At 55.0% G+C, this 25,157-nt stretch overlaps 2 protein-coding genes across 3 annotated transcripts; both read left to right on the top strand.

Moving 5' to 3' along the window:
- Nucleotides 1-1,920: 1,920 nt before the first annotated feature.
- Nucleotides 1,921-5,682, top strand: CUNH8orf58 (chromosome unknown C8orf58 homolog). Its single transcript, XM_056119166.1, has 7 exons — nt 1,921-2,165; nt 3,378-3,868; nt 4,165-4,284; nt 4,379-4,484; nt 4,604-4,716; nt 4,941-5,023; nt 5,459-5,682. Exons 1-7 carry the CDS (start codon nt 2,117-2,119, stop codon nt 5,568-5,570), a joined length of 1,074 nt encoding a protein of 357 aa, XP_055975141.1. The 5' UTR covers nt 1,921-2,116; the 3' UTR covers nt 5,571-5,682.
- Nucleotides 5,683-7,110: 1,428 nt separating this feature from the next.
- On the top strand, nt 7,111-25,031 carry CCAR2 (cell cycle and apoptosis regulator 2). Of its 2 annotated transcripts, none has more exons than XM_056119072.1 (21): nt 7,111-7,240; nt 8,195-8,290; nt 8,545-8,636; nt 9,028-9,119; nt 9,296-9,410; nt 9,569-9,698; nt 9,867-9,963; nt 15,912-16,031; nt 19,546-19,768; nt 19,854-19,967; nt 20,267-20,430; nt 20,873-21,044; nt 21,133-21,360; nt 21,437-21,658; nt 22,232-22,376; nt 22,485-22,567; nt 23,134-23,280; nt 23,366-23,477; nt 23,576-23,764; nt 23,880-24,085; nt 24,206-25,031. In XM_056119072.1, exons 2-21 carry the CDS (start codon nt 8,233-8,235, stop codon nt 24,248-24,250), a joined length of 2,754 nt encoding a protein of 917 aa, XP_055975047.1. In that variant the 5' UTR covers nt 7,111-7,240; nt 8,195-8,232; the 3' UTR covers nt 24,251-25,031. The 2 variants fall into 2 exon arrangements, with proteins under 2 accessions (XP_055975047.1, XP_055975048.1); XM_056119073.1 differs by having other exon boundaries at nt 22,488-22,567.
- The last annotated feature ends 126 nt before the right edge of the window (nt 25,032-25,157 follow it).

A 25,157-nucleotide genomic window follows, 5' to 3' on the forward strand; every position in this document is an offset into this window, starting at 1 on the left:
GGTGGTCTCTGGCTTCGAAATAAAGCAAGCCAGGGCTGAGTGGACAGGTGGGAGTGCTAAATGGCAGGGAGAGGACCCAGGACAAGAAGCAGGTCCCGGGCACCCGAGTCTGGGGTGTCTGCCATGCCTGGGCATTCTTCCCTTCAGCCCCAGAGGCAGCCTCCCCGCTTGGGCAGGGGGAATTAACTGTGGTCTCTCTGCTCTCCAGCCCAGCAGATGTCCCTCGGTCTTTGGCTTTGCCTTCCTCCCAGAGGCCCCGGCCTGGCCCTGTGCTCACAGGAGCGCACCTATAGGAGCAGAGGAGACGGAGGCTTGGGCCAGAGGGGCGAGTGTGCTGGGGGTCAAGCAGTGATGGAGAGCCGTGCGGTCCCCAGGCATCTCGCCACTCGCTGAGGGAGCGGCAGAGGAAGGCCAGGTGGCCACAGGTGCTGAGGGAAGGCTACCCAGGGCAGGAGAGGCTCGGTGGGAGATGGGAAGGGGGTCTATGTTTCTCCCCAGGCAACTCTGTGGGGTGAGGGGAGTCTAGGCTGGGCGTGAGCCCACACAAAGCCTTGTGCTGAGACACTGCATTCCTGCTGGCCGGGCTTCCTGTTCCACAAGCATTCCTGCCCGAGTCGCCACGGAGACCGTTTGGAATCCGCCCCACATTCTCCAAATTCAGGCCGTGATCTGGTCAGGCGCAGGTTACCTTCATCGTCCTCCCCACCCTCACTCTGGGGAGGAAGCCTCCAGGGCCGGCTGCCTTCTTCTGCCCTCTTACCCACTGCAGGGTGGGGGGCTGGGGCGGGGTCGGGCTAGAGCCACACACCCTGTGGGACTGGCACCCGCAGCACCCGCCAGGCCAGCTCTCTGGGCTGAGGAGAGGTGCTGTTCGAGGACGGGGTCTGCAAGGGACCAGGCCCAGGACGCAGGCGAGCAGCGGAAAATCCAGGTGTGAAGGGACGTGCCCCCCTCCCACGCGCGCCGCATAGCTTAGAACCAGCGGCTCCCCCAGCCCTGCGCGGGGGTCTGAGAGCCGGTGGGCAGCTACGAGGCCGCCTGCTGTGTCCCCTCTCTCCCGGGGCTTCCTGCAACCAGCCCCTGCGCCCCGCCCCCTGGCCCTCAGGTGCAAGTCTGCACGTCCGCCAGCTTCCTTATCAGCCTGCGGGCCCTGGGCTTGCCGCGGGGGGTGGTCCAGAGCCCCTTCCCTGGGAGAAGGAGGACGTCTGCGGCTTCTTTTATTCCAGAGTTTCATCAGCAACGCTTTCTGGACGATGTCGCAACGAAATAACCTGGAAATATTTCAAAGACCAACAAAAACAAATGGGGGGGGTGGAGATTATTTCGCTAAGATTTACCAATGAAAACAATTTTATTGAATTGCCGTGCACCGCAAAGTTACTCATGGTTTGAGTTTCAGGCGTGCAACGTTCCAACAGCAGTCCCACCATGGGCGACCCTTCCCCCCACCCCCAGTGCCCCCAGTCTCCCTCCCGACCCCCCAGCCTGCCTCCTTGGCGGGCGATTTTCTCCAGAAGATCTGTCTCGAGGTACACAGCCTGCCTGCCTGCCTGCCTTTCAGGACGGGGAGCCCCAGGCGCTCAAACGAAAAGGCACGGAGAAGCGTGCGCTCTGCTGGGCGCACCCAGGCCGACCCCTGGCGCGCTGGTTCACTTTTCCCAGGACTCCAAAGACCCCATTGTCCTCGACCCCAACCACCCCGCTTTGGGGTGCCGGGTGAGAAGCGGGGTGCAGCCCCACCCAGCTCGCTAGCGTGTCCCCCCCGGGCGGGCGTCCCCTCGGCGGGGAGGCCGGTCCGCTTCCCCCGGCCGGCCGGCACGTGGGGCTGCGTTTCCTTCCGCGCGCGGCCCAGCCCCGCCGCCCCCCGCCCTCCCGCTCGCTCCGGGCGGCAGGAAGAGAGATGGGCGTGAGAATCGGGGGGCGGGGGTGCCCCGCGCCCTGAGCCACAACGGCGTCCACCCCACCCCCGGACCCGAGCGCGGCCCCCGCCCCGCCGCCGTACCTGGCGCCCCTCCCCCGCGGGGAGGGTCGGACGGCCGCGCCCTGCGGGGTCGCCGCGCTCCAGCTCGGCCGCCGGCCAGGATCGCGCCGGCCGTCGGGGCCAAGGAGCCGGGCCATGCTGGGCCGGCGACGCGTCTTCACCGTGGAGCCGCTCGGCGGCCGGGGTGAGTCGTCCTGGACGGACCGGACCGCGGCGCCCCCGCGGCCCCCACCCCCACCCCCACCCCGACGCCCTCAGAAGCCGGGTCGCCCGGCTCCCTGGAGACTCGCTTTGGACGTTGAGCCGGCCGGCCACCACCTTCGTCCCGTCCTGGTCGGGGTGCCCCTGACTTCCCCTCTGGGGCTTTCCCCGCCCGGTCCCCGCCCTCCCCCACCGCGGCCCCGGGCCCTTCCCGGCGCACTCGGGGCGCGCTCGGGGCGGACAGCGCTTCCCGGAGAGAATCGGGACAGTGGGTGGGGGTGGGGTGGGGCAGATGGCAGGAGGGCACCGGGGAATGGGCCACTGGTCGCTTCTCCTCCTGCCTCTCTTCCCATTATTTCTATTTTCCTCTCTCTCTTTTTATCCCCTTTCTTTTTTCTTGGGTTTTGGGCCACACCCAGTGATGCTCGGATATTACTCAAGGTGGTGCAGGGGGGACCGTGTGAGGTGCTGGCGATTAAACTGGGGTGAGCCTCGTGCAAGGCAGATGCCTACCCACTGACCTATCACTCCTGCCCCTACTTTTCTTTTTTTTAACTCCACCAAATTTTTATTGTTTCTCAGAAAAATCAAGGTCCCGAAGAGTTGTAGCAATTAGTTTGGTGGGGCCCACCTGAAGGCAGGGTTTAATATTAGTTTTGGAGTAAGCTGCATGGGGGGGTGGGGTGGTGGTGGGTGAACATCAGGGCCAATGGGCAAGCTGAGTCCGGGGCCATAGGAGTTCCCAGGAGGCGGGAGGTGTGGTGATGCAACAGTTCCCTCTGGGAGCAGCTTCTGGAGAGATTTCATCTTGCTTCCTGATGCCACCGAAGCACAATGGACCCTGCGCTGGGGGTTCACAAACTCCTCCTTGGGGGAGCAGTTGAAGTTCTGCTGGTCCCCTGGGATGGAGGTGTAGGTCCCGTCTCCCAGAGATGCAGGCCCCCAGGAAGAACCGTCAGCTCCTCCCAAAGAAGACATCCATAGTCCCCAAGGAGCCCAAGGCTTGCTGCTAGCTGTGCTGACCAAGTCACTGATGGGAAGCTTCCCCCCTTACCCCTCCCAGAGCAGGAGACAAGGCAGTGCCCCGGCCCAGTGTCCTCTCATCACCCCAGATGCTCCGCCTCTGGCCGCGCCAGCTACCAGGAATGTTGGGGTGCTGGGGCGCCTGCCAGCCTGATGCTGACTCTCCTCGCAGATGGGACTGGTGAGGAGCTGGCGCGCGGCTGCGTGGTGCCCGGAGTCACCAGCACCTACCGACGGATCTCAGACGCTGACCAGGGTGGCTTACCTGCGTCCGGGCCGGGGGACGAGGAACTGAGAGCCCCGGGGAGGCCGGTGCCCATTCTCAAACTGGCCTCGCGCGACTCGGGTGTGGAGATGGCCCTGGGGGATAGCCTCCTGGCCACCTCTGTGGGCCTTTACCAAGACTCTTTGGACTTTGAGCCCACAGGGGGCCCCGAGTCCCCTGCCCACCTGGGCCGGCTCCGAGCTAGCCAGAAGCTGGAGCAGGTGCTGGAACGGTCCCACCAGCTCACCGCTTCCCCTGCCAGCGCGTTACGGCGACACATCCGCTCCCCGGAGCCACCACGCAAGGCCGAGTGCGAAACAGGCCTTTTGGGAGCAGGGGCACCAAAGACCCTGGAGGTAGACATGGATCCTGAAGGCGGCCTGGCAGAAGCAGCGCTGGTGAGTGCCAGCACGCAGGATGGGTGAAGGGGAGCACAAGGAGACGGCAGGCAGCCCATCCTCCCTGGACCTCTCCCAGGGTGGGGCCTGCCTGGCCCCTAAATGATGGGCTGTGTCACCGCTTCTTGCCTCACTCTGCTCCCAGCCATGGAGGTGGGCAGGTACCGGCCCCACCGGGCACCATGCCCAGCTGGGCACCGGGAGGTCAGGTGGGCGTGTTGTCCTCCTCTCTGTGGCCCTCCTGCCCCACCTGCCTGCTGCCTGCTTGGGTCTCCCCACCTCATTCTGTCCCACAGGTTGGGGCCTGCCTCCCTGGGCAGGGTCTTCGCTACCTGGAGCACCTCTGCCAGGTGCTGGAGCAGATGGCGCGGCTCCAGCAGCTCTGCCTGCAGCTGCAGCCCCAGCAGCCCACGGTGGTGAGTGAGCCCTGGGCAGGCCCTGGCCCCAGGCTGCCTCCAGGACAGCCTCAGGCCCCTGCGCTGGCCCTGAGCGCCTGTCTCTGGTGTGCAGGATTCTGAGGCTGAGGCGGCCCCTCCAGCCCCACCCTCGGTCCCCCCTGGCAGTGAAGTGCCGGAGTCCTGGGAGCTGCTCAGGCTGAAGGAAACCGCAGAGACAGGTGACAAGGGCATCTGTCTCCCTCTTTGTCCTCCCTATCTCCGGCCCCACCAGTAGATGCCCCGAGCCATGGCTCGATGGTGACTCCTGGTCCCACATAACCTGTATGACTTTTTGAAGGGGCAGCAGCCGCTTTACTGCCAGAGGTGGAAGAGGCCAGCGCCACCCCTCCCAGGCTGCTGGAGGACCCAGCAGAACCAGAGCACCCCTTTCCATCCTCCCAGGGACACAGGGTAGGTGAGGGCTGCGGGGTTGGGATGAGTGGATCCTCGCAGGGCTCTGAGGGCCAGATTCCCAGAGATGGATGGGCTTCGTCTTTGGAGTACTTTGCTTTCCTGACGGTGCTCACCCATGTCGATGGGAATTTGGTCAGGGTGTGCGATAGGGAGGAGCTCTGTGGTGATCCCCACCCCCACCCCCCATTCATTTCTCAATTGGCTCTCTTCCATGGGACCAGGTCAAGGTCCTGCTCAGACGGATCCGCTGGAGGAACTCTCGGCGCCCAGAGACCCCCACCCCACCGGACGACTGTGCCCCTGAGTAAGTGCTGGGGCCTGGCCCGGGATAGGACAGAGGGAGGAGGTTCGTACTGTGGTCTTTGTCCTTGGGAAATTGGGGGGCCATGGTATTGGAGTGGGTGGGGGAGACACAACCTGGTCTGAGTGGCACACTGAGAGGTGAGGCTGGGGACTAGACTCGGGAGGGAAGTCACGGGGAGTTAGTAGCAGAGTCAGGACTGGCCTATGGAAAGTCCTCATAGGTCTCTCCCCCATACCCCAAGCTGAATCTCAGGCCACTCTACCAGGTTTGGGGGAAAGCCAGGGATACAAGGAACCCCACAATGAGTATCCCACACGAATGATTCTCCACGTATCCATCATGAATGGTTGTCCCTGGGTAAGAACTTCCATGTCAGAATCCCTATGCGCCTTCAGTTCTGCGTACCTTGTTTCCTTTTCCTTTCCTTTCCCACAGGATTGAATCAAGGAACCTACCTGAGAGGTCACCGCGAGGGCTTCTCCGGAAGACCTTTATGCCATCATTAGTTGTTAAGAAGCAGCGAGCAAAAAACCTGTCTGTGTGCTAAGGCTCTCCTGTGCAGGGTGTGCCCTTGCCCTTTGCCCTGTTGCTGCTTCTTGTCACTGCCAGGAATCGCTGCTGTCACTGCCTGGCCTCTGTCTCTGAGCGAGGGCCGAGGCCTCCTCCCAGCCGCCTGCGTGGGAGCCCTGCTTTCCTGAGAGGCTCCGAGGGACTGCCGTTCCCAGATGCCTCCCACAAAGCCAGAAATCCCTGGGTTTAGACAATGTGAACTTATTTATCAGGCATCCATGGTGGGGTGTCTGGTGCGGTGATCTGTCTGGGCCCAGCACGTCACAGATGTGTATTTATGCAAAGTTACATTTATAGACACGTATGTGTGCGCATGCATATACAGTGAGACTCCATTGTGAAATGGCCGGACCCAACCATCTCCTGAATCATCCACTGGAAGGGATTAGTGGCCTGGGTGAGGTCACTGCAGAAGGATGTACTCACCTTCATTCCTTGGCGACTGGTCCTGGGTCCTGATGCTGTGCTTAAGAGTCTGGCCCATGGATCAGAGCTGCCGTGCTAAGGAACAGGAGGAGGTTTCCAGGCACAACGTGGAAAAAGCGAGTTATCTTCAAGGTGAATCTCAGCTGCTTTGCTCCCTACAAGCCTTTACACATCAGAGCAGGAACAGAAGCCCGTACTAGTATTTAAACCTTGACAAAGCCCCTTAACTTTTCTGAGCCCCAGCTTCCTACTTAATCTCCCAAATGGTATAACGATGCCCACCCTATCTACCTCACAGACTTGTTATGAGGGGGAAAAATGATATTAAAATGTAAAGTGCTTTGTGAATATCTTAAAATGCTTCGGGGGAGGTGTTAAATAAATGGAAAAGTGGCGAATGAGGGTTTCAGAGGGAGCATAGACTGGCCAGCTGAAGGGGGCCAGTAGATAATGGGGAACTGGGATGGCTAAGGGGGACCACACTGGCAGCTGAACAAGGCCTGGAACTGGAGCAGTTGTTTCCTAGAGGTCTGTGGGTTCCTTACCTGAGAATTAGGGCACTGCCTCCCTTCCCTGGAGGCTTGTGAAGACCAAAGGCAGGTCTCACTTTTGTCATGATAATGTCTTGCTCTCGACTCTTAGGACCCTAGCTCTTTGTTCATTGAGAAAGGGGAAGTTTCATGCCTGCAGGGGAGATGTTTGGGTGCCTTCCGTGGATGGGCAGGGCTAGGGAAAAGTCCCTTGGCTTGAGTCAGACACAGGGACCGGTCGCTGTTCAGGCATCCTCCCCTCCCTACTCAAGAGGGGGCTAGGCTCTCTAGCTGGGGAATGCCCAACGGAGGCGATGTGGGGTGGGGGGGAGGTGCCCTCGGGCGGGCCAGCTCCAGCCGCCTCGGGTCCAGGAACCAAAGCTCGGGAGCGTCCTTTCTTTCTAACGGGATCCTTTAGGCCAGGACACCGGCGAGGCCGGGCTTCCTCACGCGCATCCGATCGGGGCAGGCGCACTTCCGGCCCGTGGCGGGAGCCGGGTGGCAGGCCCGCGCGGGGCGGGGGGGGGGGGGGGGGGCAGGGCGCGGAGGGCGGGCCCATATCCGGGAGAGTGGCGGCTTCCGACCAGTGGTCGCGCTTCCGGAGAGGCGCTTCCGGCGGCGGCGGCGGCGGCGGCGGCAGCGGTGGTTCCGGGTGTCTTTGTCCCCCCGGTGTCGCGGCCCTGGCCCGCAGGTGGGTAGGGGGGAGCCCTCCCCGCCGCCCTCCGCGCCCCGTCTCCCCGGCCCGGGCCGAGAGGCGGCGCGGGGGCCCCGGGGGGTGGCGAGGATGCTCGGGGCGCGGGACGGGCCGAGCCCCCTTCGGACGGCCAGTCCGGTCTCCCTGGCAACGGCCTCGGCCCTGGGGGCGGGCGGGAGGAGGAGGAGGAGGAGGAGGAGGAGGAACCGCGCGCCGCCGTCCTCCCGCCGGGGCCTGCAGGCTGCCCGCGGCCCGGCCCGTGGCGCTCGCTGCCGCCGCCGCCGCCGCCGCCGCCCAGCCCGGGAGCCGAGACCCCGGGGCGCGCAGCCCCGCGCGCGCGTCCGAGCGGGCCCCGGCGCTTCCTCCCGGCCGCCCGCCCGGGGGGGAACAACGGGCCGGGCTTCCGGGGAGCGGGCCCCGCACCGCCCGCGCCCGGGCCCCGGCTCCTCCATTTTTCCGGGGCCTTCGCCGAGCCTCTCAGCGGCCGCGTTGGGAATGAATGGGCCGCCGCCCGGGGCGCGCCCCGAGACCCCCCGCGCAGCGCCCCAGGCCCTCGGGGGTGGCGTGGCCCGGTCCGACGAGCGCCGAGTGGCGTGAGTCCCGGATTTTGACACATGGTGGCCTCGGGCGAGTCTCAAGGTCTCTTGAACTTAAGTTTCCTTCTCCCCCTCCCCCACTGCCCCCCGCCCCGCTTTAGAAACGTGCCTGGCAGTGTTGCCCACCTCTAGGTTACGACCAGGGGGGCGGAGGGGGGAGCAGCGCAGTTTCTCCAGCCCGCCCCACGTTCTAGTTCTAGTCCCCATCCGTCACCTCCATTCATTTGCAGGACTGGTGACTCCACTTGGCTTGTTGTTAACCGCCTCTGTTTCTTCCTGGCGGTGGGATGGGGGAGGGGGGGGGGCAGATGGAAACTTTCCCTATGAACTCTTAATACATCTTTTCTGGTTGAAGGTTTTACCCTCAGACTCTGAAAGAGGACAGCATTCCCAATGTCCCAGTTTAAGCGCCAGCGGATCAACCCGCTTCCAGGGGGACGCAACTTCTCAGGTGATCATTGACTCCCTCCACCTGGCTAGGAACTTACTTGTGTTTTGGAGTTGATCTCTAAGAATAAGGGCCTTGGGGGGTGGGGGGTCCCCGGCCGAGTGCAGTTTGCGGCTTCGTAGATAAAAAGCAAAACAGGAGAGGGCCACTTTGATGGCCAGTGAAGCCCCCAGAGGACTTGCAGGAGCCACTTGCTCCTGGGGTGCACTCCAGGACCTTGGGTGCAGGTCCTGGAGGTGGCCTCTCTGTCCCCATAGGTGCGGCTTCAACCTCGCTTCTGGGTCCTCCTCCTGGTTTGCTCACTCCTCCGGTGGCCACAGACCTGTCTCAGAATGCCAGGCACCTGCAGGTAGGTTAAGCACTCTTTCTGGTGAGCTTCCGCCCTTGGGACATTCCCAGCCGCATGGATGCCTGAATGCACTCATTTGGGACACCACAGTTCTTTCTCCTGACTCCTGGCTGGGGCCAGTACCTCTGACAGGGAATTTGAAGTTCTGGTTTAAGGGAGCCCTTGAGAGTGATCCTTCAGGAACTCCCAGAAGAAACTTGTAACCTGATAATCGTCACAACCCATCCCCTCCAGTCAAGTTGGTGATGCACCCATATGCATCTGCTTCCTTCCTATGAGTCTCAGTGTAGGACTCTGAGCAGGGCTGGATAGGGATGAGGCGCCAATGGCAGAGTGCGAATCGTGTCCAGCTTGTGGCCTGTTCCTTTGATACCGCACGCCTCTCTTACAGGGTGGGGAGAAGCAGCGGGTCTTCACTGGCATTGTTACCAGCTTGCACGACTACTTTGGGGTGGTGGATGAAGAGGTCTTTTTTCAGCTAAGGTAGGCTTGGGGCTGGTCCTTTTCTGGAAATGCTTATTGGGTTCGTCATGCTGGTGGGGCATTGCTTTGCTGTTTTTAGTGCTGGGGTGAGAAATTCTGAGGACCTCACAGTGAGAGCCTGGGTGGCTTGGCCAGGGCCTCTCTCCTGACTAGCCTCTTGGCTTGTGTGCTGGCAGTGTGGTGAAGGGTCGGCTGCCCCAGCTGGGTGAGAAGGTGCTGGTGAAGGCTGCATACAACCCAGGCCAGGCAGTGCCCTGGAATGCTGTCAAGGTGCAAACGCTCTCCAACCAGGTATTCATATCTCTTTGGCATATGCGATGGAATGGGGAGGGAGGGAAGCCCCTGGCCCTAGAACCTAGGTGAGAACCTGACCTTTGTCAGAGGGGCAGGGTAGGGCTGTATCTTTCTAACCATGAGATTCCCTGAATTCCCCGGCCACTGTTCTGCAGCCCCTGCTGAAGTCCCCAGCACCTCCCCTTCTGCATGTGGCTGCCCTGGGCCAGAAGCAAGGGATTCTGGGAGCTCAGCCCCAGTTGATCTTCCAGCCTCACCGGATTCCCCCCCTCTTTCCTCAGAAGCGTGAGTACCGGTGACATGGATGTTGGGGTGTGTCTTCGTGGGGTGTTCTGATAGACTTGTTACTGCTCTCAGAAGAGATGTGGATATTTCTGTGCCTTGAAAGAAGGGGACAGTGAGCTTGGACAGGGTTTCAGGGTTTTTGAGTTACTGGCCATTTCTTCTCTGCAGCTCTGAGTCTCTTCCAAACATCCCACACACTTCATCTGAGCCACCTGAACAGATTCCCTGCTCGGGGCCCTCATGGACGACTGGATCAGGGTCGAAGGTAAGAGGATGATCAAGCAGGAATGACTTTTTATTGATTTCCTTCTAAGAGCGACATCCTTTATCACATGTTGACAGTGGCTTTCTATTTTTACAGCTGATGTTAGTCTCTTCACACTGAGATAGGCAGACCTGGAGAGATGGATACACGACTACAGGGACTTTATCAACTGCTCGGGAAGCAGGGATTTTATGTGTAGCTCATCTGTCAGACTATAATTTTTTTTTCCTTTTTGGGTCACACCCAGCAATGCTCAGGGGTTACTCCTGGCTTTGCACTCAGGAATCATTCCTGGCAGTGCTCAGGGAACCATATGGGATGCCGGGGATCGAACCCAGGTTGGCCGTGTGCAAGGCAAATGCCCTACCTGCTGTGCTATCGCTCCGGCCCCTGACTATAATTTTGAATTGTTATTTTATTCTTGGTGAATTTTGTCCTTATTGGGGGTTTAGGAAATAGCATTAACACATCCGATTCAGGGAAATATCCTTTCGATCTTCTATATATGTTTGTTTGTTTTTTTTGGTACTTGTTCTTTTTTCTTGGAGCTGCTGCTTTTGGTGCAACCAACCAACTCCCTGAACTACTTTTTAATATGTAATTTCCCCTTTTATTTCTAGTCCATAAGATTGAGATTCTAAGAATCAAAACTATCGAAAAATCATTAAAAAAGTAAACTTGCCGCACGTATTGTGTTCCTGCACATTGCGTTAGAGTGGGTAGGACCACTTGCTTCTCAGGTGCAGCTCTGTGCCTTGCCAGTACAGACTGCACCGAGGCCCAGTCGGGAGCAGGTGTGAGGGCCTGGGACGTTAGAGTGCTCCAGGAAATATTGTCTGCACACTCAGGACTGCTTTCTGGGACTCACAGATTCCTCATCTTACCTAACTCTCTCCCTAACAGTTTTTATTTCTATTCCTTAGAGTTGAGCTTAAGACTCATTCTAGCTCTGTTTGTTGGTCTTTAACTTTTGTTGGTGGTGGTGGGGGTGGGGAGCAGTGGACAATTGTTCAGGGGTTACTCCTGGCTCTGCATTCAGGAATTGCTCTTGGTGGTGCTTGGGGGACCATAGGAGATGCCAGGGATCAAACCCAGGTTGGCTGCGTGCAAGGCAATCGCCATACACTCTGGCCCCAGGTCATTAACTGTTAACTGTGGATTATAATTAGTTATTAAAATAGCATCATAATTAATTATATGCGCACAGCAAACAGAAAAGTGTGATAAACCCTTTATGTCCAGCTTCAGCATCTGCCTACCATTCTCTTTACCACCTCCGTCTACACCCTGCCTCTAGGGTTTTTTATCCCCAGCTAAAGTTTATATGGATTGAACTTTCTAAATCTTAAGTGGACAGTTTTGACAAATGGAAAATCCCATGTAGCCCTTACTCTTACTTAGATACAGAACATTTCCACTGCGCTGGGAAGCTCTCATGCATTAGTTTTCTTTTGAAATGATAACTGTACTGAGAAGAAAATAATCCTCTAGCCCCACAGTAGGTTATTTATTATAGGACAGGGCGAGAATGCTGTGGACACTTGCCAGAAGTTTAGAGAAAGTATAGGTCTGGGGCCCTACTATCTGCCTGGCAGGTCTCGGAATTCCAGCTAGCAGAAGCTTCATTGTCTGGGATTGTTTGACACAATGTTTCTATTAGAAACAGTTTCTTCCATTCCCTATGTCACTGGGAAATAGTTTAGATAGTCGCAGGCCTCTGACTTGTATTTCTGCTTTGTCTTCAGTTTCCAGGGACTTCTCATCTCTCATGTCTTGTGAGTGTATTGCAGGGATAACGTGGCCTGGCTGGGGTCAGTGGCTGCTCTCAGGTTCAAGCTCAACTTTTCAGCGTTTTCAGCTGCATGTGTTGAACCCAGTGCAACCCAGTCCTCTGTTACAAATTTTGGCCATAATACTTTACTGCCATAGCTTTTTCTTTTTCTTCTTCTTTTTACTTTTTAAGCAAGATAGTTTTTATTAAGTGTAGAAAGATGTGAAAGGAGAGAAACAGAAAAGTTTCAAGAACCTGGGCTGCTTCAGAGTGAAAAAAGCAAGAGAAGATACATAGAGACAGGCAAGTGAGATGCGTGTTCAAGGGAGAAGATGGGTTTGGAGAGCAAGTCTACTGTCCTAGCCTTAAAGACGGGATATTATCAATTAGTTGAATTTGCAGAATAGGGGAAACGGTATTAGGAAATAGGTATGATCAGGGAAGAGAGATCAACACTAATTTATAGATTAGCCATGTTAGCATTTTTCCCCCCGGATGCTATGTTACCTGACATCTTTGTATTCTGTGGGATACAGGGAACGTATCTTCAGTCTTCGGTGTACTGTGAATGCAGACAGGACTGAGGTGTAGGTGGTAGCTTCAGCTGGATGTGTCTTTCAAAAGTGCATCAGTAACCAGCACAGGTGCTGTGGTTACTGAGGTGTCTTCAGTGGCTGTTAAATTAACAGGATTCAGTGGAACATCTGGATTAATTGGAAGTTGACAGTATTTACCAAGAGTTCCCGTCAGTCACAGGCATACAATAGCTCCTCAGTCAGAAATATGGCGGCTGTGACATCCTGTAGGACAAGAGGAGAAGGCAGCTTTGGAAAGAGACTCCTTTGAATGGGGGAGATTACTTAAAGAAGCAAAAAAGAAGAGTGAGATAGTGTTAAATTCATCAACTTAGTCACGCAGGGTGTAGTAACTGCGGAAACAGCCCAGGTCTAACAGCAAAGAGCTGACGCTGCTGGTAAATAGAATCAACTCAGCTCCTACGTATGAAGAATTGACAGTTGGTTTTCTTTCTTTTGAAATATAGGAATTTTTCCTTTCATCAGTCTGGCATTTTATAATGGTCTTCATGGTTTGTCTTTTCCACTTTTTTTTTTTTTTTGGCTTTTTGGTCACACCCGGCAATGCACAGGGGTTACTCCTGGCTCTTCACTCAGGAATTACCCCTGGCGGTGCTCAGGGGACCATATGGGATGCTGGGAATCAAACCCGGGTGGGCCGCATGCAAGGCAAACGTCCTACCCACTGTGCTATTGCTCCAGCCCCTCTTCCACATTTTTTTTTTTACTTGTAGTCACACACCTTGGTTATACTATTGCAAGTAAAAATCACAAAAATGGATGAAGTGGTGTCAACTAAAAATTACAACACTATAAAAATGTGCCATTCCAGACATGTGTGGAAATGCATTCTTTTAAAATTGTAGCCTTCTTCTCCCCCGCCCCTCCCCAATTTTTGTGTTTTTGGGCCACACCTGGAAGTGCTCAGGGTGACTCCACTCCGCCTTCAGGGATCACTCCTGGCGAGTTCTTTAGACTAATGAAATGCCAGGGATGGAACTTGGGTTGGCACATGGTAGGGAAATGCCCCATCCCACTGATCTCTCTCTCTCTGGCCCTGGGAATTGTAACCTCTTTAAAAAATATTTTTTTGAAATATAGAGAATACTTTTGAAAACAACAGAAAATAATTTTAAAAAGTTATATATTGCTACTTCTCTTTCCTTTTTGGGGGGCCTCAGCATTGCTGGGTTACTCCTGGCTCTGCACTCAGGAAAAACTTCTGGTGGTGCTCTAGGTGAGGTATGGGATTCCGAGGGATTCGTATATTTCTCCAGCCCCACATATTGCTACTTTTCTATGTTCTTTTTCAGTCTTTATCCTACATATGTGCCTACTTTTATTTATTTTATTTACTGCTTTTGGGGAGGTGCTTGCACTCAGGAATTACTCCTGGCGGTGCTTGGGGGTCCATATGAGATGCCGGGGATCAAATTCAGGCATATGCCCTCCCCATTGTACTAGCGCTCTGCCTCCAGTCTGTCTACTTACTTTTATTATTTTAAAATGGTGATGGGGGCAGAGCGCTAGTACAGTGGGAAGGGCATTTGCCTTGCACACGGCCGACCCCAGTTTGATCCCTGGGATCCTATATGGTCCCCTCGAGGAGTAATTTCTGAGTGCAGAGTCAGAAACAAATCCTGAGCATTCCTGAGTATGGCCCAAAATAAAAATAAAAATTTGGTCGTGGTGGTGGGGGTGTTGGGGCCATACCTGGTAGTCCTTGGAGTCTGCTACAGGCTCTGTGCTTGGGTGGGGCTGGAGGAACCAAGAATCAAACTGGGGCTCATGCATGCAAAGCATGAGCTCTGGCTCCTGCATAATTTTACTACTGTATCTTTTATTGTTTTTGCTTTTTGGGTCACACCGCCGATGCTCAGGGCTCATTCCTGGCTCTGCACTCAGGAATTACTCCTGACGGTGCTTGGGGGACCCTATGGGATGCTGGGAATCGAGCCCAGGTCAGCCGCGTGCAAGGCAAACGCCCTATCTGCTGTGCTATGTCTCCAGCCCCTACTACTGTATCTTACAGTCCAAATTATTCATATATATTTGTTTTTATTTGGGGGCAACACCTGGTGGTTTTAGGTGCTATTCTAGCTCGGGGAGGGGCATGCTGTGCTAGGGTCCAACCTGGGGCTCCTCACAGAAGCTTGAGCTTCAGCTCTCTGAGCACTCTCCCCAGCCCAGTCATTGTTTTAATGACTGCCTGATCATGTGGTTATTTTCTATTAAAAAGAAAAACGTGTATTGCTGGATACGAATGTTTGTTTTTATTTTATTTTTTTAACTCTCAGGGTAGCACTTGTAGCACTCTCCTCCATTGTTCATCGATTTGCTCGAGCGGGCACCAGTATCGTCTCTCAACAAATTGTGAGACTTGTTATTGTTTTTGGCATATCGAATACGTCGTGGGTAGCTTGCCAGGCTTTGCCGTGTGGGTGAGATACTCTCAGTGGCTTGCTGGGCTCTCCGAGAGGGGCGGAGAAATTGAACCCGGGTCGGCCCCGTGCAAGGCAAATGTCCTACCTGCTGTGCTATCGCTCCAGCCCTGCTTCAATTTTTTTCTTTATCTTTTTTTTTTTTTAATTAACTTCCTTGGGATGACTTTTTTGTTTTTGGACCATACCTGGCAATGTTAAGGGGATCTGCATTCAGGAATTATTTCTGGCAGTGCTTGGAGGACCGTAGGGGATATGGGGATTGAACCCAGGTTGGCCATGTACAAGGCAATATGTTACTGATTGTATTATATCACTCTGGCACCTTGGGATACATTTTTGAGGATGGAATTATTAGATCAAAGGATTTGAGTATTTTTATTACTTTAATGTGCAATGTTAAGGATACGTTTTTGTTTGTAGTAAAGAACTATAAAACTAATCAGCCTGTATTTTTCATTTTTCTTTTTTTATATATGTATGTGTCTTCTTTGGGTGGGGGGGTGGCTCCCAAGTAGCACTTAGGGGTCTGTGGTTATTCCCAGCAATACTTGGCCAGTCTGGCCAGTTGGTTCAGCGCTAAACCCCACCCCAACACCGCCGTATTGCTCAGGCCCGTTAGTGCTTGGGAAGCCTCCGGGAAAACACCCAGTGATGCTCAGTGGCTGTGCGGTGCCATGTATCAAACTCAGGTCCTGGCACATTTAGGGCATATACCCCTGACTCCGAACTGCTATCTCCTGACCTCTGTGTGTCTCTTATTTAAAATATATTTTATTCTTTTTTTCCCTCGCTTAAAGATAATTTCATGTTAGCTAATTTATAAAGTCCAAAACATACGAAAAGAAAATTTATAAGTTTCATGAGGAATGTACACCCTTGGCGTTTAATTTCTTCTTTCAAGGCTTTGTTTTTTTTTTTACAAAATATATAGTGTTGGACAGTATTTTTGCTTAAGTTTTTTTCCCCCTGTGTTAATAAAAGTGTTTAAATTTCATCTTCTACAGGCATAGCACATGCACGTGCCCCTGGCTCTCTATTCCAAAATGTTGTGGGCTTAGCTTCTTTTGGGTTTGTTTATGGCCAGTCTGTGAAATCTCTATGTAACTTTGTTGTTGTTGTTGTTGTTTTTCCCCTTTCTGGTGCTGGATCGACTTCTAGTGATGACTATGACTCCAAGAAACGCAAACAGCGGGCTGGTGGTGAGCCTTGGGGTGCTAAGAAGCCAAGGCATGAGCTACCTTCTTACAGGGTCCAACTCACTCCCTACACTGTGGACAGGTGAGTGCCGGGATGCGGGTGGGTGAGACTGGGCACTGGTGTCCGAGTCTTCCTGTGTGTCTGTGTGCCGTGCGCCTGCCTGTGCCTGTGCGTCGTTCCCTCCCATCTGTCACAATGGCCGCGTGTTCCCAGTATTTGATTATGTGCTCAAACACATGCATACAGGGCTCTGTTTTTGGTTGTGGTGCTTATATACTTGGTGTGGCTTGCCAGAGACTGCACACCAGGTCTTGGTGTTGGAGATTGCTGGTGGCTGTTCTGCTGGGTGGTTACCGCTCTGCTGGGGTGGGAGCTAGGAATTCAACTCCAGCTCTCATGCCTGCGAGGCAGATGGTTGCTTTCCCACTAAGCATCTCTGAGCCCCTATTTGCCTTTTTTGAAAAAGCACAAATGAATGCCTGTTGTACATGCTGGGTTTTAGGGTGTTTTTTTTTTTCCAAATCTGGGGGTGCTCAGGGATCACTTCTGGGAGTGCTCAGGGGACCACATGGGCTGTGGGGGATGGAGTCTAGGTCAAACCAGAGTCTAGGTCAACCATGTGCAAGGGAAGCACCCTACCCACTCTACCATTTCTCTGGCTACTGAACCTACTGTTTGGTACTTTTTTTTTTACTGAACCTACTGTTTGGTACTTTTTTTTTTTTTTTTTTTTTTTGCTTTTTGGGTCACACCCGGCGATGCTCAGGGGTTACTCCTGGTTCATGCACTCAGGAATTGCTCCTGGCAGTGCTCGGGGGACCATATGGGATGTTGGAAATCAAACCTGTGTCAGCCATGTTGGCTGCGTGCAAGGCAAACGCCCTACCCACTGTGCTATTGCTCCAGCCCCTGTTTGGCATTTTTTCACTTAATATTTCTTAGGCTTTGTTTCCTACTAACATTTATTTGAAAGTTATTCGATACTTCTTTTTTGCAGCTTCAGTGTATTCCATTGAGTGGATGAATCATAATTTGACCACTTCCTCATTTCTAGTCTTTAAATTCTAAATATTGTTGAAATGGCATCTTTCTGCATACACCTTTGTGTGCAGTGCATTTTACCGAGATCCGAGATCCTTGAATGGAGTAGCTGGCACAGAGGGTCTGATTGTAAACTTGGATAGATAATTGCCAGTGCTCTCGAAGAGAAGAGAACGTATCAGTTTACAATTCTCACCAGTGGGGTGCGAAGTCACTTGTTTCCCTAGGCCTTTGTATCATCAAGCTTTTGATCTTTGTTTATCTGATAGGTGAAATGTGATAATCTGTTTTGTGTATCTTTTTTCCCCCTGTTTCCACCCCAGACTGTGATGACCCTGGGTCACACACTGGAGCACTGGTGCGGGCTGGCATTGCACTCTGGGTTGCTGGACGTGTCCACACTTTGTTGGACCAGGGATTACCCTCAGTATGTGGGGTGGTGCAGTGCGGTTGCTCTGTTCCCACCAAGCCCTGATTGGCATTTCCTCAACGAGAAGTAAGATTGAGTGTCATTTTGCTTGGTTTTATTTGTCTTTGGGCCACACCTGCCTGTACTCAGGGCTTACTCGTGGCTGTGCACTCAGGGCTCTGGAGACCATATGTGGTGCCAGAGATTGAACCCGGGTCAGCTGCGCGCAAGGCCATGTACTTTCATTCCCTGCCGAATGATCTCACCAGCCCAAGTTGACCATCTGTTTTTGCCTTTTGAAAAAATTCCTGGCTTTGCCTTTTGAAAAATTTCATTTCAGTGAAGTATTTATTGTTGTCAGTTTTCTTACTTTTCTTCAGATTTGGGATCTTTTAACATTTATTTTCACTGATTTTTACTGTTTTCATTCTGGGCCACCCAGGCAATGGTAACAGGGGCTACTCTTGGCTCAGTGCTCAGGAGTCACTGCTGATGGTGCTTGAGGGACCTTGTGGTTTCAGGGATTGAACCTGGACTTCCCACAGACAAAGAATGTGCTTAGTTCTTGAGCTGTATCTCCAGCTTTTATTTTTTATTTATTTTGTTTTTTTGGGGGGAGAAGGGGGCCACACCTGGTAGTGCTCGTGTTACTCCTGGCTCTCCATTCAGAAATTACTCCCTGCTGTGCTTTGGAGAGCACCATATGCCAGAGGTTAAACCCAGGTTGGCTGCGTGCAAGACAAGGGCCTTATCCGCTGTACTGTTTCTCCAGCCCCTCTGTTACTTTACAAAAAATTTGATTTAATTTTTTTTTTTTTAATATTAAGACAGCAACTCTTGGGGCTGGAGCGATGGTACAGCGGGTAGGGTATTTGCCTTGCACATGGCCCACCCAGGTTTGATTCCTAGCATCCTATATGATCCGCCAAGTACCGCCAGGAGTAATTCCTGAGTGCTTAATCACTTAATCACTTAACTTCCCGTTAGTCGTCGATTTGCTCGAGCGGGCGCCAGTAACGTCTCCATTTGTCCCTGTCGCGTGCTAGTGTAGCCCAATGGCATCTGTTCGCTCCGGGAATATGAAGGGCCTCAAACCGATCGTTCATGATCTTGACGAAGAAGTCTGACCATCTGGTAGGTGGGCGGCCACGTGGTCTTTTGACATCCCGTGGAATCCAGTCAGTAACAGCTCTAGTCCAACGGTCGTCTTTAAATCTCATTACGTGACCAGCCCATCTGATTTTCGACACCTTGGCATATGAGACAGCGTCCCTGATCCTTGATCGTCGACGGATGTCAGAACTCCGGATTCGTTCTCTCATTTGAGTGAAACGTGATATTCCAAGCATAGCTCTTTCTATTCTTCTTTGGGAGACCTGAATAGCGTTCTCATCTTGTTTGCGTAGGGCCCAGGTCTCTGAGGCATATGTTAATGCAGGAAGAACAGTGGAATCAAAGAGATGTGCCCGGAGCCGGAGGTTCTTCGTCCTCTTAGCTATTTCTTCGATGTTCTTGAAGGCGGTCCAAGCCGCTCTCTTCCTCCTGCGCAGCTCGGGTGCCAGGTCATTTGTCATGTTGACCTCTCGACCTAGGTACACATAGCTGTTGCATTCGGAGATGGTCGTTCCATCTCCGAACGACCATCTCCTGAGTGCAGAGCCAGGATTTACCCCTGAACATCGCTGGGTGTGACCCAGGAAGGAAGGAAGGGAGGGATGGAGGGAGGGAAGGAGGGAGGGAGGGAGAGTGAGAAAGAAAGAAAGAAAGAAAGAAAGAAAGAAAGAAAGAAGAAAGAAAAGCAACCTTTTCCTTTTTTATGATTGCAAACATTTTCCCTTTGGGGATAGAGCAAGAGTACAGCAAATAATGCTTTGCACATGGCTGATCCTGGCCCTGCATGTGGTACCTGAGCACAGAACCAAGAATAAACCCTGAGCACAATTGGATTGGCCCCAACTGCGTGTCCTCTGTCAATTCTTTAATTTTTTTCCCAGTTTGACTATGTTTTGAGCCATCACTTTCTTTTCCAGAGAATGTCCTTTCCCTGATCGTGAAATAATTTCCCCATTTAGTTCAAATCTTATGGTTTCATTTAAAAAAATTATTAGTGTTTGCTTAGTCCGATCCCTTGCTCTGTTTTGGTAGCCCCACCTGTGACTTCTTAGAACTCCAGCGCCGTTACCGCAACCTCCAGGTCCCGTCCAATTTTCTGGCCGTGCATCTGAGCTGGCTGTCAGCTTTTCCTCTGAGCCAACCCTTTTCCCTGCATCACCCAAGCCGGATCCAGGTATCTTCTGAGAAGGAGCCAGCTCCCAATACTGGTGCTGAGCCGAGTTCCGCAGACAGCGACCCCTCTTACAGTTCCAAGGTGAGTTGGGGGGAATCCTGTGGCTGTCCCGTTGCTGGCTGCCGGCAAGGTGCTGAGTGGTCTCCCTTTCCGCTGCCCTGTGCAGGTCCTGCTGCTGTCTTCCCCAGGACTGGAGGAGCTGTATCGTTGTTGCATGCTCTTTGTGGATGACATGACTGAGCCGAGGGAGACCCCAGAGCACCCTCTGAAGCAAATCAAGGTAAGAGCCGGGGTTGAGGAGACTCGGTGTGTTCACTGGCAACGTGCTTCTCCTGCTCACTGAGCTCAGTCAAATGAGACGTTTCAGAGATGAACTGCTACTTATTTTGCAAAGAGGACAGCAGGGCTCAGGGACGCTCCTGCCTGCCTGAAGGAGCATGTGGCTGGGTCCTGGTCAGGAGTGGGCCCTTGGCCTCTGGGTGACAGACTCCTCTGGCTCCCTGCATTCCACACACGTGTTGGCATGCTTCAGAGTGGGACACCCAGGTGGTTCTTCATATCCCTGTTCTCTCTTTGCAGTTTTTGCTAAGTCAGAAAGAAGATGAGGCAGTGCTGGTTGGGGGTGAGTGGTCTCCTTCTCTGGATGGCCTCGATCCCAAGGGGGACCCACAGGTGCTGGTCCGCACCGCAATCCGCTGTGCCCAAGCCCAGACGGGCATCGACCTGAGCGCCTGCACGAAGTGGTGAGTGGCCTTTCCTAGCTGCAGGCCACACAGGCCTGCTGAGGTGGCCAGAAAGCTTGGGGATGGCTCACCTTTCTTCTGTCCCAACTCCCCGCGTCTTGGGCACAAGGGCGAGAGAGAGAGAGAGAGAGAGAGAGAGAGAGAGAGAGAGAGAGAGAGTGTGTGTGTGTGTGTGTGTGTAAAAGACTCACTGACCACCACGCCTCCTCACAATATGATCTGTGTCATCTCTGTGCCCTTTGGCCCCACCTCGTTGCCTCATTCCTGGGGTAGCTACATCCCGTCTCCCTGCTGACTTACCATTCCCAAAGGACTTGGTGTCTTTTATTCTTGTGCTCTGAAAACTTGGCATGCATTACACCTCAGCAAATGCGGGTGGGAGTGGAAGCACTTGCTTGGGAATATCACGGGTGAGTGCTTCATTTTCCTTTTGTGTGAGCAGGTGGCGCTTTGCCGAGTTTCAGTACCTACAGCCAGGCCCCTCGAGGCGGCTGCAGACAGTGGTGGTGTACCTGCCGGATGTCTGGACCATCATGCCGACTCTGGAGGAGTGGGAGGCTCTGTGCCAGCAGAAAGCTGCGGAGGCAGCTGCCCCGGCCCAGGAGGTGCCAGCGGTAAGGCATAGCCTCACGAATAAACTGTCTGTGGTTGCCCCGAGCCCTGCCTGGGCCCCGCTGGCTACAGCCTTGGCTTTCGTCACAGGAAACAGAGCCTGCAGAGCAGGCCAATGCATCGGAACAGGCAGCAGATACTTCCAAACAGAATGCAGAGAATCCGGAGGCGACGGCCCAGCAGGAAATGGACACTGACCTCCCAGAGGCCCCGCCACCCCCCCTGGAGCCTGCTGTCATAGCACGCTCGGGCTGTGTCAGTCTGTCGCTCCCTTACATTGTAGAGGATCGGAGGCCCAAAGAGAGGATCTCTTTTGAGGTGGCTATAGGGCCTGGGAGGCTGGGGGGCCCCGCGGGGGTGGGGTGGGGCTCACGGTGATCCTTTTCCCTGCCAGGTGACTGTATTGGCTGAGCTGTTTCTGGAGATGCTCCAGAGGGATTTTGGCTATAGAATCTATAAGATGTTGCTGAGCCTTCCTGAAAAGGTCGTGGCCCCACCTGAACCTGAGAAGGAAGAGGTGGCGGCCAAGGAGGAAGACGCGGTCAAGGAGGCAGCCAAGGGGTCCAAGGATGAGGTACAGAGTGAGGGCACAGCTGCCGAGTCAGACGCTCCGCCGGTGAGTACCCCTGCGCCCACCTGGGCACTGGCTTCCCTTCTGCCCAACAGAAGTCGGGCGCTGCATGGTCCCAGCGTGCCCTGGTGCTTGGTGGGTCTTTTCGGCCTGCACCGCTCACTGCATGCGCTTTGTGACCCTGCTGTGTACTCGGGCGGTGCCCTGCAGCTGCTCAGGACCTGGGAGCAGGGGAGCTGCGGGGGGAAGGGAAGGAGACGCGGCCGATGTGCCACAGAGCACGAACTCTCTTCCTCTGGCTGCTGCCCTGAGGAGAGGGAAGGGGTTGTTATTACCTGGGGGTCAACTAGAACCTGCATCTCCTAATCCCTCCTTGCATATACGCTGGCAAGTCAGCATATCCCTGGGCTGTGGTTGATCCCGAGGAGACCTTGGGTGTCTGGCCGTGACCCTGGTATGCTCTTAAGTCATGTAACGCAAAGCATCAGTGATTGGCGAGATGCTGAGTGCCGAGCCTGCGTGGCGCACGGTTGATCCTCAGACATACCCATTTCTTTGTTACAGTACAGTCACTGCAGGTGACGGTGCCTTCTCATCACCCTGGTCTGCTTCCCTTAGAAGGAAGATGGGCATCTGCCCAAGCCCCCGTCTTCTGGCGGAGAGGAAGAGGAGAAAGCCCAGGGGGAGGCGTCCGAGGACCTCTGTGAGATGGCCCTTGACCCCGAGCTGCTGCTTCTGAGGGATGATGGGGAGGAGGAGTTTGGTATGTGTGTGCCCACCCAGGTCTAGCCCAGGGGCTGCCTTGGTGCTGGGGGAACCCTCTCTTCAGGAGTGTGGTCCCTACTCTTAGCTTACCTCAGACTTTCTGTAGCAGGAGCCAAGCTGGAGGATTCGGAGGTCCGGTCTGTGGCCTCAAATCAGTCGGAGATGGAGTTCTCTTCCCTTCAGGACATGGTGAGACCACTTTCCTGCCCCTCCAGTTCTCAGCTTGGTGAGAGGACTGTTTCTACCACGACTCCTGGTGCCTGACTTTCAAATTTCTAAGTTTTTATTATTATTTATGGGCCACTGTTGGTGGTGCTCAGGGGGTGCTCCAAGCCTTTATCCTCAAGGATTGCTTCAGACGATGCTGAGAGGATCTGGCGGTGTGGGGAGTGTGCCACGGTGTGCAGAGGGCCCTGGCCCTCCCTGTGGGTTTTGGTTGACAGAGAATCTGAGCGCGACATGTGGTGATGGGGCCTGTGTGTGTGTGTTGTGTGTGTGTGTGCACGCGTGCGCCCGAGTTGAGTGCGTGTGTGTGTTTGTGCGCGCGCGCATGTGCGTGCGCGTGCGTGCCCCCGAGTCAAGAGTGTCCCAAGCAGGCCTTTGTGTCCAGGCATGGTGGTATCATGTTGTTAACTGGACGGCCACCTGGCAAGAGTTGTCCAACCCTTAGCCAAGCTTGGGCCTCAGAAGGGTGGTGGACTCTCCCTATGATTCAGCCTTACAAGTCCCGTGTATCCTGGTTTCTTCGCATGTAGCCCAAGGAACTGGACCCCTCTGCTGTGCTGCCCTTGGACTGTCTTCTTGCTTTCGTCTTTTTTGATGCCAACTGGTGTGGCTACCTGCACCGGCGAGAGCTAGAGAAAATGCTTCTCACCCTTGGCCTCCGCCTCAGTGCAGAGCAGGTACTGCTGCCCGGGGCCCACCCGACACCGTGTGGGGACACCAACGCCGGGCTTGTGCACATCCGTGAATGTGTGTCTTCTCCAGGCCAAGCAGCTGGTCAGCAGGGTGGTCACCCAGAACATTTGTCAGTACCGGAGCCTTCAGTACAGCCGCCAGGAAGGCACGGACAGCGGGCTCCCCGAGGACGTGCTCTTTGGTACATACTGGCTGGGGCTGTCACCTTCCCCCAAGGACGGTGGGAGGGTGGGGCACGGGGGCACTCTCCTCCCTCAACTTCCTCCGTGTGCCTGCTAGGAAACCTGGACTTGCTACCTCCTGCTGGGAAAAGCGCCAAGCCGAGCGCCGCCCCCGTGGAGCACAAGGGCCTGGTGTCCCACAACGGCAGCTTGATCAACGTGGGGAGCCTGCTGCAGCGCGCGGAGCAGCAGGACAGCGGGCGGCTCTACCTGGAGAACAAGATCCACACGCTGGAGCTGAAGCTGGGTGAGCAGCGGGCGGCCGGGCGCCTCTGCGCGAGGGGAGCCCTACCTGGGTCGCGGGCTCCCGCCCCGCGCTCCGCCCCCGACTCAGCGGCAGGCTTTCTGGTGTTTCCCCCCAGAGGAGAGCCACAACCGCTTCTCCGCCACCGAAGTCACCAACAAGACCCTGGCGGCAGAGATGCAGGAGCTGCGCACCCGGCTGGCCGAGGCCGAGGAGACGGCCCGCACGGCAGAGCGCCAGAAGGGCCAGCTGCAGCGGCTGCTCCAGGAGTTCCGCAGACGCCTGACCCCCCTGCAGCTGGAGATGCAGCGGATGGTTGAGAAGGTGAGTCCCGGGAGAGCGGGTGGCAGCTGCTGCCAGGTTCCCTGAGCCCGTGCTCCGTCTGCCGGGGTCCTTGGTCCCTCCTCCCTGAGGCCTGATTCTTCCTACATCTGTTTCAAACAGGCTGACAGCTGGGTAGAGAAGGAGGAGCCGGCACCTAGCAACTGAGGGCTCGCGTGGGAGCTGCCAGCCTGGGAGGTCAGCGATGGAGCCTGCAGAAGTTACAGCCCTTTGGTCCCAGAGAGAATCTGGAGCAGGACTGGGAGCCATAGGCCGGGGGTGACCCCTGTGCTCAGTCTAGGGGAGGCCAGGCTGTCAGGGTGGGGGGTCTCTCTGCGACGTGGGACGGACAAGCGAGGAACCCCGGTTCCGATTACAGCTAAATACAACATCTCTGCACCCCTCGAACGTCATCCGCCCTCTACCTGGGGATTTCTCCTGGGACCCCCCTTAGTCTTATGCTGACTTCCTCCTGTCCTCTTCCAGTTTAGAATAAGACAGGGGAGGAAAAGGCTTTCGAGTATGTCCTAAGGTCTGATGCCATTAAACTGAAGAAACAGATGTGGAATCTGGCTGGGGTAAGAGCCCCTTCCTCTAGGGGGCACACGTCCTGCCAGGGCTGGAGCAGGGTCTTGGGGGAGGGCCCGCCCTCCTCCCCCACCGCTGCCCCCCAGGACCGAGGCAGGCTGGCGAGCTCTTGCTGCGGGGCTGTTTGCCAGTGAACACTGCACTCCAGCCACCCAGGCTTGCCGGAAGAAACCAGCACTGCACCCCTGGCTCCCCGTGTTCAGAATGTGGTATTGGCTCTGGCCCAGCCTGTCCCTGTTCCCCGTAATTCTCGCCTCTTTCCATGATCCGTGGTTTCAGTTTGACTTTGTATATAAAGTTGGGTTTTTTTTTTTTTGGCTTTTTGTTTTTTAAATAAACCAAAGTCAAAAACAAACCAAGTGTCCTCTGTAGCTCTTCCCTCCTCTTCCCTCCACCCGGCCTCTGTTCCTGTAGCTGGGTCCCCGCGTGCCCGGCAGGGGGCAGTGTAATCCCAAAAGTAACGGCCGCCCCACCCCTCCCCTCCCCT

This window comes from Sorex fumeus, unplaced genomic scaffold, assembly GCF_029834395.1.
Source record: "Sorex fumeus unplaced genomic scaffold, SorFum_2.1 ptg000039l, whole genome shotgun sequence".
NCBI classification, from domain to species: Eukaryota; Metazoa; Chordata; class Mammalia; order Eulipotyphla; family Soricidae; genus Sorex; species Sorex fumeus.